Source organism: Perca fluviatilis, chromosome 16, assembly GCF_010015445.1.
Source record: "Perca fluviatilis chromosome 16, GENO_Pfluv_1.0, whole genome shotgun sequence".
NCBI lineage: Eukaryota > Metazoa > Chordata > Actinopteri > Perciformes > Percidae > Perca > Perca fluviatilis.
The window spans coordinates 32,712,231-32,725,755 of record NC_053127.1 but is presented as its reverse complement, the minus strand read 5'-3'; the positions used below and the strand labels follow the sequence as shown (position 1 = coordinate 32,725,755).

At 41.0% G+C, this 13,525-nt stretch overlaps 1 protein-coding gene across 4 annotated transcripts in view; it reads right to left on the bottom strand.

The window, feature by feature from the left end:
• Nucleotides 1-13,158, bottom strand: part of robo3 (roundabout, axon guidance receptor, homolog 3 (Drosophila)) — a 102,885-nt gene extending 89,727 nt beyond the window's left edge. For all 4 annotated transcript variants that reach the window (XM_039777696.1, XM_039777697.1, XM_039777698.1 and 1 more), the window contains exon 1: nucleotides 12,570-13,158. In XM_039777696.1, the coding sequence (XP_039633630.1) occupies nucleotides 12,570-12,633 (64 nt within the window). In that variant the 5' untranslated portion in view covers nucleotides 12,634-13,158. The remainder of the gene's footprint in view (nucleotides 1-12,569) is intronic.
• Nucleotides 13,159-13,525: the final 367 nt, after the last annotated feature.

The following is a 13,525-nucleotide window of genomic DNA, read 5'->3' as shown; positions in this document are numbered from 1 at the left end:
CTATGTGATGAGAGCAAGAAGAGACAAGAGGAAGCAGTGACGCACTGGGATCAAAAAGCGGCCACACCAGCCCTATTTTTGTCAATAACCTGGCTTGGAAATTAGTAACTCTTAGGGGTAGGGGAAAAAAATCGATACAGTATAGTATCGCGATATTTTTCGTGGCAATACTGTATCGAAACACACACGCCAAGTATGGATCTATTATTATATATGTGTTGGTCAGTTTGTCAGCTTGACAATCCCATTTTACAGCAATACTATTGAAGTGAGATGAACAAACAGAGAAATGTATCTTTTTCGATAAAACAGATGTTGACAACATTTCTCATTTGAAATTAGGAAAAATTTGAAGTTGGAAAAAAGGTAATACATTGCAATATATCGCAGAATATTGCAATATGTTTAAAATCGCAATAATATCGTATCGTGACATAAGTATCGGGATGATATCGTATCGTGAGGCCTCTGGTGATTCCCGCCCCTAGTAACTCTGCCTTCCAAGTGTATCTTTCCACGCACTTCACCGCAGTACAATCTTGAATATTTGTGGCTGCATGCATAAAATAACTTATCCATATTAACCAAAGACACATATTATCAGTAGTGGCCCATAGGGGTGCATAGAGGGGCGGCCCTTCTGGCATTTGCCCAAATTCCAGATAGCCAGTCCGTCACTGAGAGGAAGTAATGGAGAAAATACTGGAGCGAGGGAAGTAAGAGCATTGGCTGTAGTGATAGAAAACAACCCTCCGCTCTCTGTTGACTTGTATTGCATGACGGTGCATCCTCGTCAATTCCATCTGCTAGTAAACAACAGTACCGTGCCTAAAGGCTGCTGTGTGATGGAATGACTGCCAACAGGGTAAATAAACCCATAATTAAGTTTTTATTCAGTAAGCTGCCGAACCCGAAAACTGAGCTTTTTATGAGGACAAGTGGATACAGACGTGAGGAATCAGCAGGAAGAATGAGATGACTGAAGGGATCCTGACGCTCCTCTAACGTTATGCCAAATGTAACGTGTTCAGCAAGCATTTTGTTACCCAGTCAAATATCCAAATGCCAGTATTAGGCTAACTTTGTTTTTGTAAGTAAAGCTAGAGCATTCTGACGGTATGCATCTTGAGTTATGGCTAGTGGAAAGTGCCCGAGCTTGCTAACACGTAGCTAACATTAGCTTACTAACAGCTAACTTGTCTTCTCTGGTTAGACACAATGGAGCTAAAATAATAACGGACATGCTTGAATCTGATGTTTTTAGCTACCTGCGGGCACTTAGTCGGCGTTTCAGCCGCCAGTTGCATATTGTGGCGGTGTGCTCTGCCTCCATGCTTGGCAAAAGGCAAAACTGAAGAAAAAAACATTGCGATATCAACTGGCGCAATAAAGACATCGTGAAAGGCTTTTTGTGTTAGTTAAAAAGAAAATATGAGTAGAAAACTGCACTTTAAAATGTAACTGTCACTTTTTTTTAGTGCTGCCTTTTATGTTCAATTCAATGTACAACGTGTTCAACAAAAGAACGTGGGAAATGATTTTCCCACGCAGAGATGCAGAACTGAGTACACTTTAAGTACCTTTTTCATCATAGCTTGTATGTTGATGACTGTAGCAGTCCATTAAGGTTGACCAATGAAGGCCCAGCAGTGGATGTGCTCACTCCCTCATGTGAGGGAGGAAATCCTCCAGGGGCTCCAGGACGGGGCAATCCGCGGCTGCGGGTGGCCTAACACAGCTGGGGGGAAATGCCATTGCTTTCCTGTCCCACAGGCAGCAGCATATTTTAAGATAAGCTCCTATTAGATCTGTGTCTGCGCTTACACGCACACATACACACACACACGGGCTGACTGCTATCTGCTCCCATCCGTCTGACCACATACATCACACGAGTCACTCCGAGGGAGGAAAGGGTCGAGACGGGGACTTCCCGACTCCAGAACTCGAAAGCTAAACCATTAAGATACAGCAACAAAACAAAAACTCTGGGGGTTGTTTTTAATTTTTACATGAACTGGGCTGATACCCATGCCTGAGTTTACAAAAAGTTCAGTCAAGCTGAGAGTGATTTAAAGTTTGAGCTTATTTCCCATTCATTCTAAAGTCAAACTACATGAGAGGTCTATCATGTGGGCTTCAGGGTGTAACAGTGACTGATGACGGGGGAAGTCTGAGATAGAGCCAACTATTCAGCTTACTGACAAGCTGGCCTGTCCTTCTCCTGTTTTAGTTGGATGAATGGGTACAGTGTAAATATGACGTTCCATTGATCATTTTTCATGATGATACACTGCTGGAGACTACATTATGATACCGTAATACAAGCAAGCCCTATATCATAGATGGAGCACTCCGAATGTGTAACGGTAGTGGTGAAAGATCCCTTATCTAGGAGTGATAACATGACCGTGAAAGAGAAAAGTGGACAAAATGGACCTTTAACACATCGTGGACGAGATTTCAAGGGACATTGGTTGGTTGGAGTATAACTAAGACATGAAGTGGAGAAAGTGGAGATGTATGGCTGGCCAATAATTCAACATGATAATTTATCGTCTGTCAAGGGAATCACATCGTGATGAAATCATATATCGAGATATCGTGATGTACAACTGTGTATCTAAATTGATAATAACAAGCGCATACTAACTCAATTTTCTCAGAAACAAGGCCTGTAACAATTATTACATAATTGTCTAATTTTCAATTTTTTTACACATTCGCAGTTTCTTTGTATAACAGAGATGAATTGCTGACATTAGCTAAGGCCTTAAATCTGTATGACTGGCAATTGCTGATTTTGTTTTGATATTCAAAATTATAATTATGTAAGGATTAAATAAGTGGGACTATATATTTTAATTATTATTTGAATTGTTAATTGTTGGCACTTGACACTAAACACGTTAATATCAACAAAAATAGCAAGGGGGGGATACAGTTAGAAAATATGTTTTATGATAATAAAGAGGGGTGGTTTACTTCATAGGCTGTGTACCTGTGTTATTACATCATCAGGGTCACATGACAGTGATATATAACCACAAGATGTATCCTGGAATTCGTTCTAAACTTCAATTTGTTTAAAAAAATATAACTATTTAATATAATATTATTAAATTTGACTGAAAGAGACAATTATATTGTTAATCGTAATTATTTCTGAGACAATTAATTGTACAACATTTGGAATTGTTACAGCTCTGACTGGAACATTTTGAGGGAATGTCATTTGAAGAATTGCAGATTTGTTTTAACATCACACTATTGTTGTGCATCCAGCTCAGTATATAGCTGGGAATTTTTTTTTAATCTTTTCTCTATAATTGATGATTATTTATCTAAAATATCATTGTAAAAAATGTTTTGCGAATGTACCAATTGTCAACACTACAATATCTTCGCAATGTGGATATCGAGGTATTGGTAAACAAATATCGTGATATTTGATTTTTCTCCATATATATCGCCCAGCCCTATGTTAATGTAAAGGGGGAAGCTTCAGAAGGAGTGAGAGATGGATTTTAACCCCGCTGCCTATCACTTCTCTAAATAGTACATGAATGGTTTTCATTTCTGGAGGGGAGTAGCACTTAAGAGATAACAAGCAGAGGCCTCTAATCGCCTTGTCACCCGAGTCACATTTCTTTAAATAAGCATTTCCCTTCAGGACATCTTGCATAACCGCCAATCTTCAAACTGCTGCTGCAGACAACAAATAGCCAAAGAGACACTGGAGTCACTGTTTGTGTACCAACACTCCCATCCCAGCATCACAGGTACCCAGCAACTGTCACTTTATTTTCAAAAAGAGCTGTCCCGGTCACTTCTAAAGCCAGCCATTAAATAATGGACAGCAGTTGTCAAAATCCCTTCCACCGCAGCATCACCTTGATACACCGGCGCTGAAAATGATCCATTATCAGTTGGCTCTTTCCCACAGCGAGCTTTCAAGTGCCAGACCCTCACAAATATATATCCAACCCGCTGACAGAGTCACGGCGGTGACAGCTGCAGCTTTACCCCTTGGGCTTTTCCTTTGGACTCTGCGGTGGAGGGCTGTTGTGCTTCACGCTGCACACCGGGAGAAAAAAAAAAAAAAAAAGAGTCTGTGGACAATAAAGAAGTGGATAACCATGAAGATTAGACCGAGCGTCTCGCCAGTCATACCTAACCCTTGTGATGCCTTCCCGTCAAACATGAAAAAAACACTTTCTGGTTGTCACTATCTCAACGTTTTTGTTGCTTTTTACATTTTTTTGGGGTTTTGGTAAATTTTTTCCCACATTGTTATAGCTTTTTCAGATGTTTGTATCCCTTTTTTGACATTTTATCGCTTTTGCCGGCGTTTTTGCCGGGTTTTTTTCCAACTTTTTGACGCTTTGTTCTGGTGTCATTTTTGCCTGCTTTTTTCCAACATTTTTTAAGTTTTAGGCGCTTATTTCGATGTCCCATATTTCTGATATAAAAAAAACTTTGAAAACTGTTAGACGGGTGATCAGACACTAAAGACACAAGAGGGCCGGGTGGTGGTGGTACGTAAAACAATGCAAAAACAGTTTAAAGACATTGGAAATGGTAGTTTGAATGAATATATACCATCGTAGCAATACTTTATTATAAAATCTAAATGTATCAGGTCTCTACTGAGGAAATGATAGGTGATTATTGGGTCAGTGCATTATAATGCAGAACATTTTACAATTGAACCCTATTTTATTGTTTGCTAGATGATATAAACTTATATAAATTAAGAAAATCACATTTATATTACTTATACAGTTTATACTTGGTGTTTTTTGATGAAAAGTATATATATATATATATATATATATATATCAGTCAATTTTAATTGGATGTGGCCATCTGATCGGCACACTGTATATACTGTATGATGCAATAGAATGTTAAAGAAAATGTACATTTCCACATCTTTGAAAGCACTAAAGAGAAGAAAGTGCAGTTTAGAAATCCCTCTCCCTGCCAGTGTGCACTGTGCACTGTGCTTAAAAATCAAATACATTGTGTTGAATGGGGAAAATAGTTTTTTTTACCCAGACATTTCAAAATAATACATTTTAAAGCTGGAACTGCAATACCGCATAATGGAAATCGTTTGGAGGATTTGGTTTCAAATCCGATCATCGGTTCCAAATTTAACATGCACAAGTTTGGGTTTCCGTAGCGGCCAGACGTTTGTTGTGTTGCAGCCGTGGAGCGCAGTAAGCAGCGCTCTAGTCTGGCTTTATTTTACGTTGAAAAAGACCGGGAAAACTGCAAACCACCATTGAATCAAAAATAAAACTGTCCTCTTATTTGTGAAATAAGCATGTGACGCGCTCCAACTCCAGCCCTTAAAAGAATCGGAATCGAGAAACGATAAGAACCGGAATCGAAAGGAAGAATCGTAATTGGAATCAGAAATGTTCAAATCCAAACGATGCCCAACCCTGCGGTAAATCGCCGGATTGCCTTTGTTTTTCTGTTGGTCTGAACACAAACCTTATGCAACACAACGAAAGTCTGGACAGGGTAGACGCTGCCCGGCGCTCCGCGACTGACGCTTCATCACGGTCGGATGGCGGCGCCCCTTGGTTCGCCTCGCTCCAGGTCTATTTCAGTATTTGACCAGCAATCGGGAGGTCAGCCCTCCTAAAACCACTGGAACTAATGCTGGGGGGCCATCCATCTGTCTACAGCGTGAGGTGGGGGGGAGCTCAGGCGGTATCGTGTCGGGCCCCCTCAGGCGGTCTGAGGAGAGGGAATAGCTGACTTGTCCTGTCAGCACCCGCTGCTAAATAAGAGTTCCTGTTCAGTGTATTCCCTTTCCTTTTTGATGCCCGATGGGAGACGTCTCTGGTGCCCCCGTCGTGTGTTTAATGTAGCCCTCCGTGGTGGGAAGGTGCAGGGTAGAAATATTAAGATTAGGCATTACCATTAGGAGAGGGAGAGCAAGAGAAAGTGACAGGGCATGTCTTCATTTTCATTCGCTACAGTCGAATGCACAAATAGCTTGTTAATAAAGCGTCAATATCTGGGACTACAGTCTGGTTTTCTATTATCATGGGTATACATAAATGAGTGGCTGCTCTGTGACAAGCGTTCCGAAATACAGCTCAACCCAAGCTTTTTGACGACTTGGTTCTAAATTTAGCAAACCAGGAGCTGTGCATTTAAAAAAAATAAAAATAAAATGACGGAAATAGGCAACTTCAAGCTTCAAACGTCAATTCCAGCGCCTGATTAGCGCTGCTGATTCTGTGATGACAGGAACGAGGACGTTTAGTTCCTACGCCTTTTTTGAGAGCTATTTTTCAGCGAGCGTAAACAAGGATTGACTCGTACCTGGGGGGGTTTCAAGGAGCTCGTTTGTCACGTATTAAAGCCGAGCTCGCTGAGCTATCGACAGGCTAACTGATCTGTAGAGAACAGATGGGCAGGCTGGTGGGGGGGACGGGGGGGGGGAGGTACACCGGGTGTGTGAGTGTTAGTTCTCAAAAATGACTACAAAGCTTTCTCTGTCTCCTTTTTTTTTTTGTCTCTGCAGAAAACAGCAGAGACGTTGTCGACATGCCAATAGCAAAATCCGGAGCGGCTAGATGTGGCCTCGCTGCGCTGCTGACTCATCCGCGGTTAAAACTGTCACAAGTCAACAATGAGGTAATGACTACAAGACTGAGACTGCTAAGTGCCACTAAAATGGTATGTATACACACTAAAAGGAAATAACTCATTGGATGAACTCAATTAAGTTGTGGGCAGGATTTCCATCCAATAAATATATGTAGCCCCGACTCAAACTAAGTACATCCATTCAACTGAATGTAAATCAGTTAGCCTAACTCATGTGTTGCTTGCGAGTGTAAGCTGTGCTTTTAAACTGAACTAGATCTGGGTTAGGCTAACCCTTTGCAATGTGGAGAGAGCTGCAGAGACCAATCGAGTAGCCGTCGACTATTACATCAATCTCCAATAGGGTTGGGCGGTATCCAAATTTTGATACCGTCAAACCTCCTCCCTATTTTACCGCGGTATACGGTATTACCGTGACTAATTAAAAATGATGACGTAAGGCTCAGACGCCGTCATCAAATTGTTGGCTTGTGCATCGTTCAGAAACTGAATACCGAACACTAATACTGAAACAATAATAACATAACAACAACTTACAAAAAAACTACTTTTACATAATTACATAAATTATATTTAATATTTAAGCCTTGTCTCCTATATAAGTGCATTGCATTTTTTTTTTTTATGACGGTATTGAAACTGATACCGTTGCTATTTTTAAGACCCCGCGGTATACCATATTACCTCATTACCACCTAAACCTAATCTCCAACTATTTTGATAATCGATTAATCGTTTGATTAATTTTTCATTTAAAAAAAACCCATCAAACTTCTCTGATGTCAGCTTTTAGGGAAACTCTGATCCACATTCTTCCCCGTTTTTTCAGGGCCGATACCGATTATTAGTAGTTCCTGGAACCGATAACCGATATTTGATACCGATTTGCATTTACAGTAAAAGTCTAAATTTTTGAAAAATTTGGAAGTTGAGTCAACATTTTGGAAGTTGGTTTGAATGCTTTAAGCAATTATTTAATAAAACCAAAACTGTAAACCTAATACACAGTGAAAAGAATAAATAAAAACTAAAAATAGCTTCCTGAAGTTTTACCGTGCTATTAGTTTGTTTGCAGGCGTTGCAGAGCTGTAGCGGAGCCACTTTATAGTTTATTAACTTTATTGGTTATGAGTAAAATAAAACACCGAAACAGATAATCTGCTAATTGCCAAATATGGGCCCCGATAACCGGCCAGGCCGATAATTGGTCCATCCCTAATTTTCTGACATTATACAACAGTGATAACAACCAATCGATTATTCGGGAAAATAATTGACAGATTGAAAATGTAATTGTTAGTTGCAGCCCTAAATGTGGATAATTCATTCTGGGCTTCCAACTGGTGACCTGAGCAGTAAGATCAAATGTGCAATATGTCATTTAAAAAAAAAAAAATGGATATGGATCACAGATATTGATACTGAGGATTTGGCATCTAGCCATGCAGATAGTTTTGGTTTAATACGTCCGGGTTTTGACTCATCGTTTAAGGCATATTTCTAGCCAAAATTCCAAACATTTCCAGATTCCATCCTTTCAAAAGTGAAGATTTTTGACAGTAAACTATGGCTTTTGGACTGCTGGACATCTTTTTTTTTTTTTTTTTTTAAGCACCTTGAAGACGGCCCACTTTGGAAATTATAATGGACATCTTTCTTCACTTCTTTGTGGCACTTCATAGACAAAACAATGAATCAGGAAAATAACAGACATATTCATCTTTAATGAAAATAATCCTTAGTTGCAGCCCATATTCAACCGAACTGGCTGTCAACACCTTCTACCAAAGAGATGGTCCCCATTAAATTTGCTGGCAGCGGAGCCCATTGGTTAGCCAGAGTAACACGGGACTTGTGCAAAGAAATGCCGCTGCTGATTTCTGTTGTAACTACCCCAAAAGTAATTCCATTCACCTCCACTGTACTGGGCTTGAGGAAGAATTGGTAAAACCTTGGCAAACAAAACACAACTATCTTCATGGCGAGATACCAATACAAGGTAGAGAGAAAATCAGTTGATTTTTTTCTTTGTGATTTGGGTGAACTGGACCTTTAACTGGTTGGTAGCTAGCTGGTTTTTAGAATAAAGTTGACATTAGGGGTTTTCCTGACTCAGAATGGACCTTTGGAGGGGGTGACTAAGCAGTAACCATGATCGGTCTGCATAGAGTAAAGGCAATGAGTCTGGGTTAACTTATTAGACAGAAGTCTATCTGCATTTGCCTGTTATTTCTGACAATTTGATAAGCAAAAAATGTCTATTATGCTTGAGTAAATGAAACCTCTATCTGCTTAAAAGCCCTTAAAATCACCGGGAGAGTCTCTGGACGGTAAAACGGAGATAAGCGTTCCTATTCAAGTTTATGTTCTGCTTTTTCAACTGTTGTTGGGTAAATAGCTATTAAACACAGTCGAAGATGTCAATTATTGTCATTTTGGCTCCTCTGGGGCTGGCTAAACCCAGATTGGGGGTGCGCCAAAATCTCCTCTATGCAAGAAAAAAGAAAACCTGGATCCCACGTTTTCAAGAGACCAAACTGTTACTGGAATATCACAGAATGAATCCAAGCAACAGCTATAACTCCTGCCAAACTGTCCTTAACCAATCCATTAAAAGCCCTCCTAGCCTCCCCCGCTGTAAGTCACTGAGGATGACAGCGGCCCTTAAATGCCTCAAGTGAAAACGCACAACTGCCAGTAACCGAAGAAAGGACTTTGAACAATGAGACGTCTTGTTAATTGTGCTATTTCAGCCACACTGCACCGCAGCACACTTCCCCTCCCTGGAGGAAATGGAGTTGTACGCTTTAGACTGTAATTGCAGTGTGGGTATCACGGTTTGGCGCGGGGCTATTTGTTCTGGTTCCTGGTCTGTTTGAGGACACGGTCGTGAGACAACAAGACAGCTGTCTTTCAAGTCCTCCCTCCCAATCACTTCGATGGCAGCACGGCTAGCACACGGCCGGGTGCTGGTCTTTAGGGAGAGCTGACACAGGGGTTTGTCCTGCATAGAGGAATTTTTGGCGTCCCCGCAAAGAGGTTTTTAAGCCAGGCCCCCAAAAGGAAAATAACCCGCCCCAAAATGATAAGAGTTGAGAATAAAAACACCAATTCAAATCCTCTCGAAATGTCTTCAAGAGCAATTTACAACCGTTGAACAAGCAGAACATCAACTTGAATATAAGCGCTAATCTTATAAGAGTCAGGCTGTACTGGACTCTCTTCAATATTAATATACATTATTGTGTTCATCGAACTAACAGGTAACTGCATAGATTTTGGTCAAATAAGGTAAGATAGACACCGGTCATGCGTAGTCGTGGGCCCCCCCCCCTCCCCAAAGGCCCATGCTGAGCCTGTGTTGATTGACGGTGACAGAGATGACTGACAATAACAGTGCAGACTCCAGTGTCATCTTACTGGCCAAACAGTCTTAAGACCAGACCCCTGAAACGTGACTCCGGGCTCCACATGAACGGGGGCTCCTTCAGAAACAATATGAAGTTCCTATTATCATATCGTATTATAAAGCTCATTTTTATATCTCCCATAACATATCCGTGCTGGTACCGATCTGAGGCTTCCTCTCCTTTTGATCTAAGTCGCTCTGATGTCAGAATGTGACTAGAGCTGGGCAATATATCGATATTATATCGATATCGTGATATGAGACTAGATAGTGCCTTAGATTTTGGATATCGTAATATCGTGATATGACATAAGTAGGGCTGCAAATAATGATTATTTTCATAGTCGCTTTAATCTGTTGATTATTTTCTCGATTAATCGATTAGTTGTTTGGTCTATAAAATGTCAGAAAATGGTGAAAAAACTGTGGATCAGTGTTTCCCAAAACGCCCAAGATGACATCCTCAAATGTCTCGTTTTGTCCACAACTCAAAGATCTTTAGTTTACTGTCCCAGAGGAGAGAAGACACTAGAACATATTCACATTTAACAAGTTGGAATCAAAGAATTTTTACTTTTGTCTTAAAAAAAGTTACTCAAACCGACTAATCGATATAGATGGCGATTAATTTAAAACTAACCGATTAATCGACTAATCGTTGCAGCTCTAGATATAAGTGTTGTCTTTTCCTGGTTTTAAAGGCTGCATTACAGTGAAGTGATGTCATTTTCTGAACTTACCAGACTGTTCTAGCTGTTCTATTATTTGCCTTTAACCACTTAGTCATTATATCAACATTACTGATGATTATTTGTCACAAATCTCATTGTGTAAAGTATCGTTGCGGTATCAATATCATGGTATTTGGTAAAAAAATATAGTAATATTTGCTTTTCTCCATATTGCCCAGCCCTAAATGTGACACAAATGCTCATTCAAAAGTAAATTGCAACGAATACAAAACGTCTCGTGGCTAAAAAAAAACTAAAAAAAGAAACAGCACAGGCCTCCTGTTGACAGTCACTGTGTGTTTTTGCTAAAGTGAAAAATAAGAGAAGCATTAATGCAGCCTTTGTAGTCCCGGAGGAGCATCTGGAGTCACCGAAGGAGCACGCTCACAGATGCTGAGTTCATATGCTCTGGGTTCATAGCCAATGTTTACAGCCCTGTAAACGAGAGGCTCAGCAGTAGGTCCAGGCCCAAAGACACCACGCTGTCACAAAACCACAACTAGAACATCCCACTTGCGTCGAGCAAAAGAAAATCTCTTTTTGTACATCACCGTTGGGGTGTTTCTGTGTAGAACACAAAGCGTAGGTATGTTGACATAGAGCATGTAAGCCAACTGGTAGCAGTTAATCAGGTCTACATACAGTATGGGATTGTTTGAGGCTCTGTGAATCCAGCTTCCAGTCCCAATAAACAGGTTTTCATCCTAACCCAGAGCATGACTCACTCTACCAGTCCTACTCTGTGTGGTGGGGTGCCTGCAGTATAGCTTTCTTCCCATAGTGTGTGAGGAGCTAAAATTAAAGGCAATGTATGCACATCTTTGAATATAGAGTGTATAAAAAAAAGCAATTTAACAACAAGGCCAGTGTTCTGCTTTGTACATGTGTATCTAGACATTAAGTGGAGGCTAAACCCAAGGAAACTAAGCTTTGTACTACAGACTAGGTCTTTATCCACCATCACTGCATGTGTTATCTGTGTGCTCGATGCAACTATGGAACCCCAAAATCTACACAATACAACACAAGAGTGCAATCAGATGGAAACAGATGAACAATTTAACATTTAACATGCAGCAACTGGTAAAAAGACTTGTATGCGACGCCGATTAGGCCTAACAGTAAAAGAAATCCATACATTTGTTTCAACACTGCTGTCCACAGGGGGGGGGAATCAAACTGCCAACCCTGCCATGCTCACTTACACTGACAGTAGACTGCACCAGTACATGGAAACTGTCTGTATCATGCGGTTTGTGTTTCACAGTTGCATTGTGTCTTCTCCTAATGGGCCTGATAACTGAGATAAACGAGCAGGCCGGAATCACAACCAAGTCAGATTTCTGTGGGGAGCAGATGCTGGTGTGAATCCATGGTCCCTTGGGCAGGACACACAGTATAAGCTGCATATGGGCTACTCTTGTGTCTTGCTGGTTTAAGTGGCCTTTTAATGACATCATCCAGAAGGATTACTCACTATATATATATATATATATATATATATATATATATATATATATATATATATATATATATATATATGCACACATTCTGGCATATATATATGCAAGGGTTCCTACATGGAAAAGAGCACATGTAGGCCTAATAATAACTTTGCATGAGTAAAATTAGAAGTGAAATTGAAATATATTCTCATTGTTATGTGGGACCCCCCTTTAAAGCCCGGGGGGAGTGTGTGTGTGGGAGCCACAGATATGGAGTATATATATGAGCTTCCATCTGTGCAAACACAACCCCAAAACAACTAGCCAAACGTGCCGATTTAAACTTACCATATGCCAAAGTTCTGAGTGCAAATAAAACCAGTAGGGGAACCAACGTGTGGCTGTACTCCATTATACACTCAGCTGGTTCCTAGGTAGATAAGCTGGGTCACAGTTAGTGAGGCAGGCTGTCCAGCACCGGGGACATATATCCAAACAGACCAGTCTATGGGATGAAAACAGCGGCAATCCCCACAGGCAGCATCCTCAGCCGCTGCAGACTGAAATAAGAAGTTCAGCCATCAAACATGGTAACTTTTTCGACAGCTCCAAAAAAAGGCTGCGTCCAAACCCGGCGAACGGTCCGTGAAAAAAAGCAAAAGCCGCAGGTGATGAGAGGAGAGGCGGGCCGTGAGTGGCAGGCAGCTCCCCCGGTCAGTCAGTCCCGTTCTCTCCCGTTTTCACATGAATATCACAGGGGGAGAAACACTCATAACGGCTTCCCCTGAGAGGGAATTAGTCCCAAAGTGCATGAAGTCATAGCCCCGAGAGGAAAAAGCTCCACTTTGTTAGACGCAGAGCTCCATTTCTACTTTCAGTAGCTAGTGTCTCCGTCGCTCCGCTCCGCTACTAGGACTGAGTTACTACAGCCTCATCACCAAACAACCCGGTCCCGGAGCCCAAAACACACTGGAGTAAAGACACCGAGACTAGGAGAGGTCATTTCCGGTGCCGCTTTCAAAATAAAACTAGGATTTAACAACGTGTTGCAACCCTTACCAATGATTTTTCCATCAACGTAAATAGGCCACATAAACACAAACAGCAGTAAGTGGTGTAATTTCCCACACAGTCACCATCCCAGTTGTAGGTTACTTGTTATGGGAATATTATGTTCAATGTGTTGAACATGGATTATTGCAATATAGATAGTATCCTTTTCTAATCCTACACCTACCTCCTACACTTATGGGGCGACTGTGGCTAAGTGGTAGAGAGGTCGCCTGCCAATCGGAAGGTTGGTG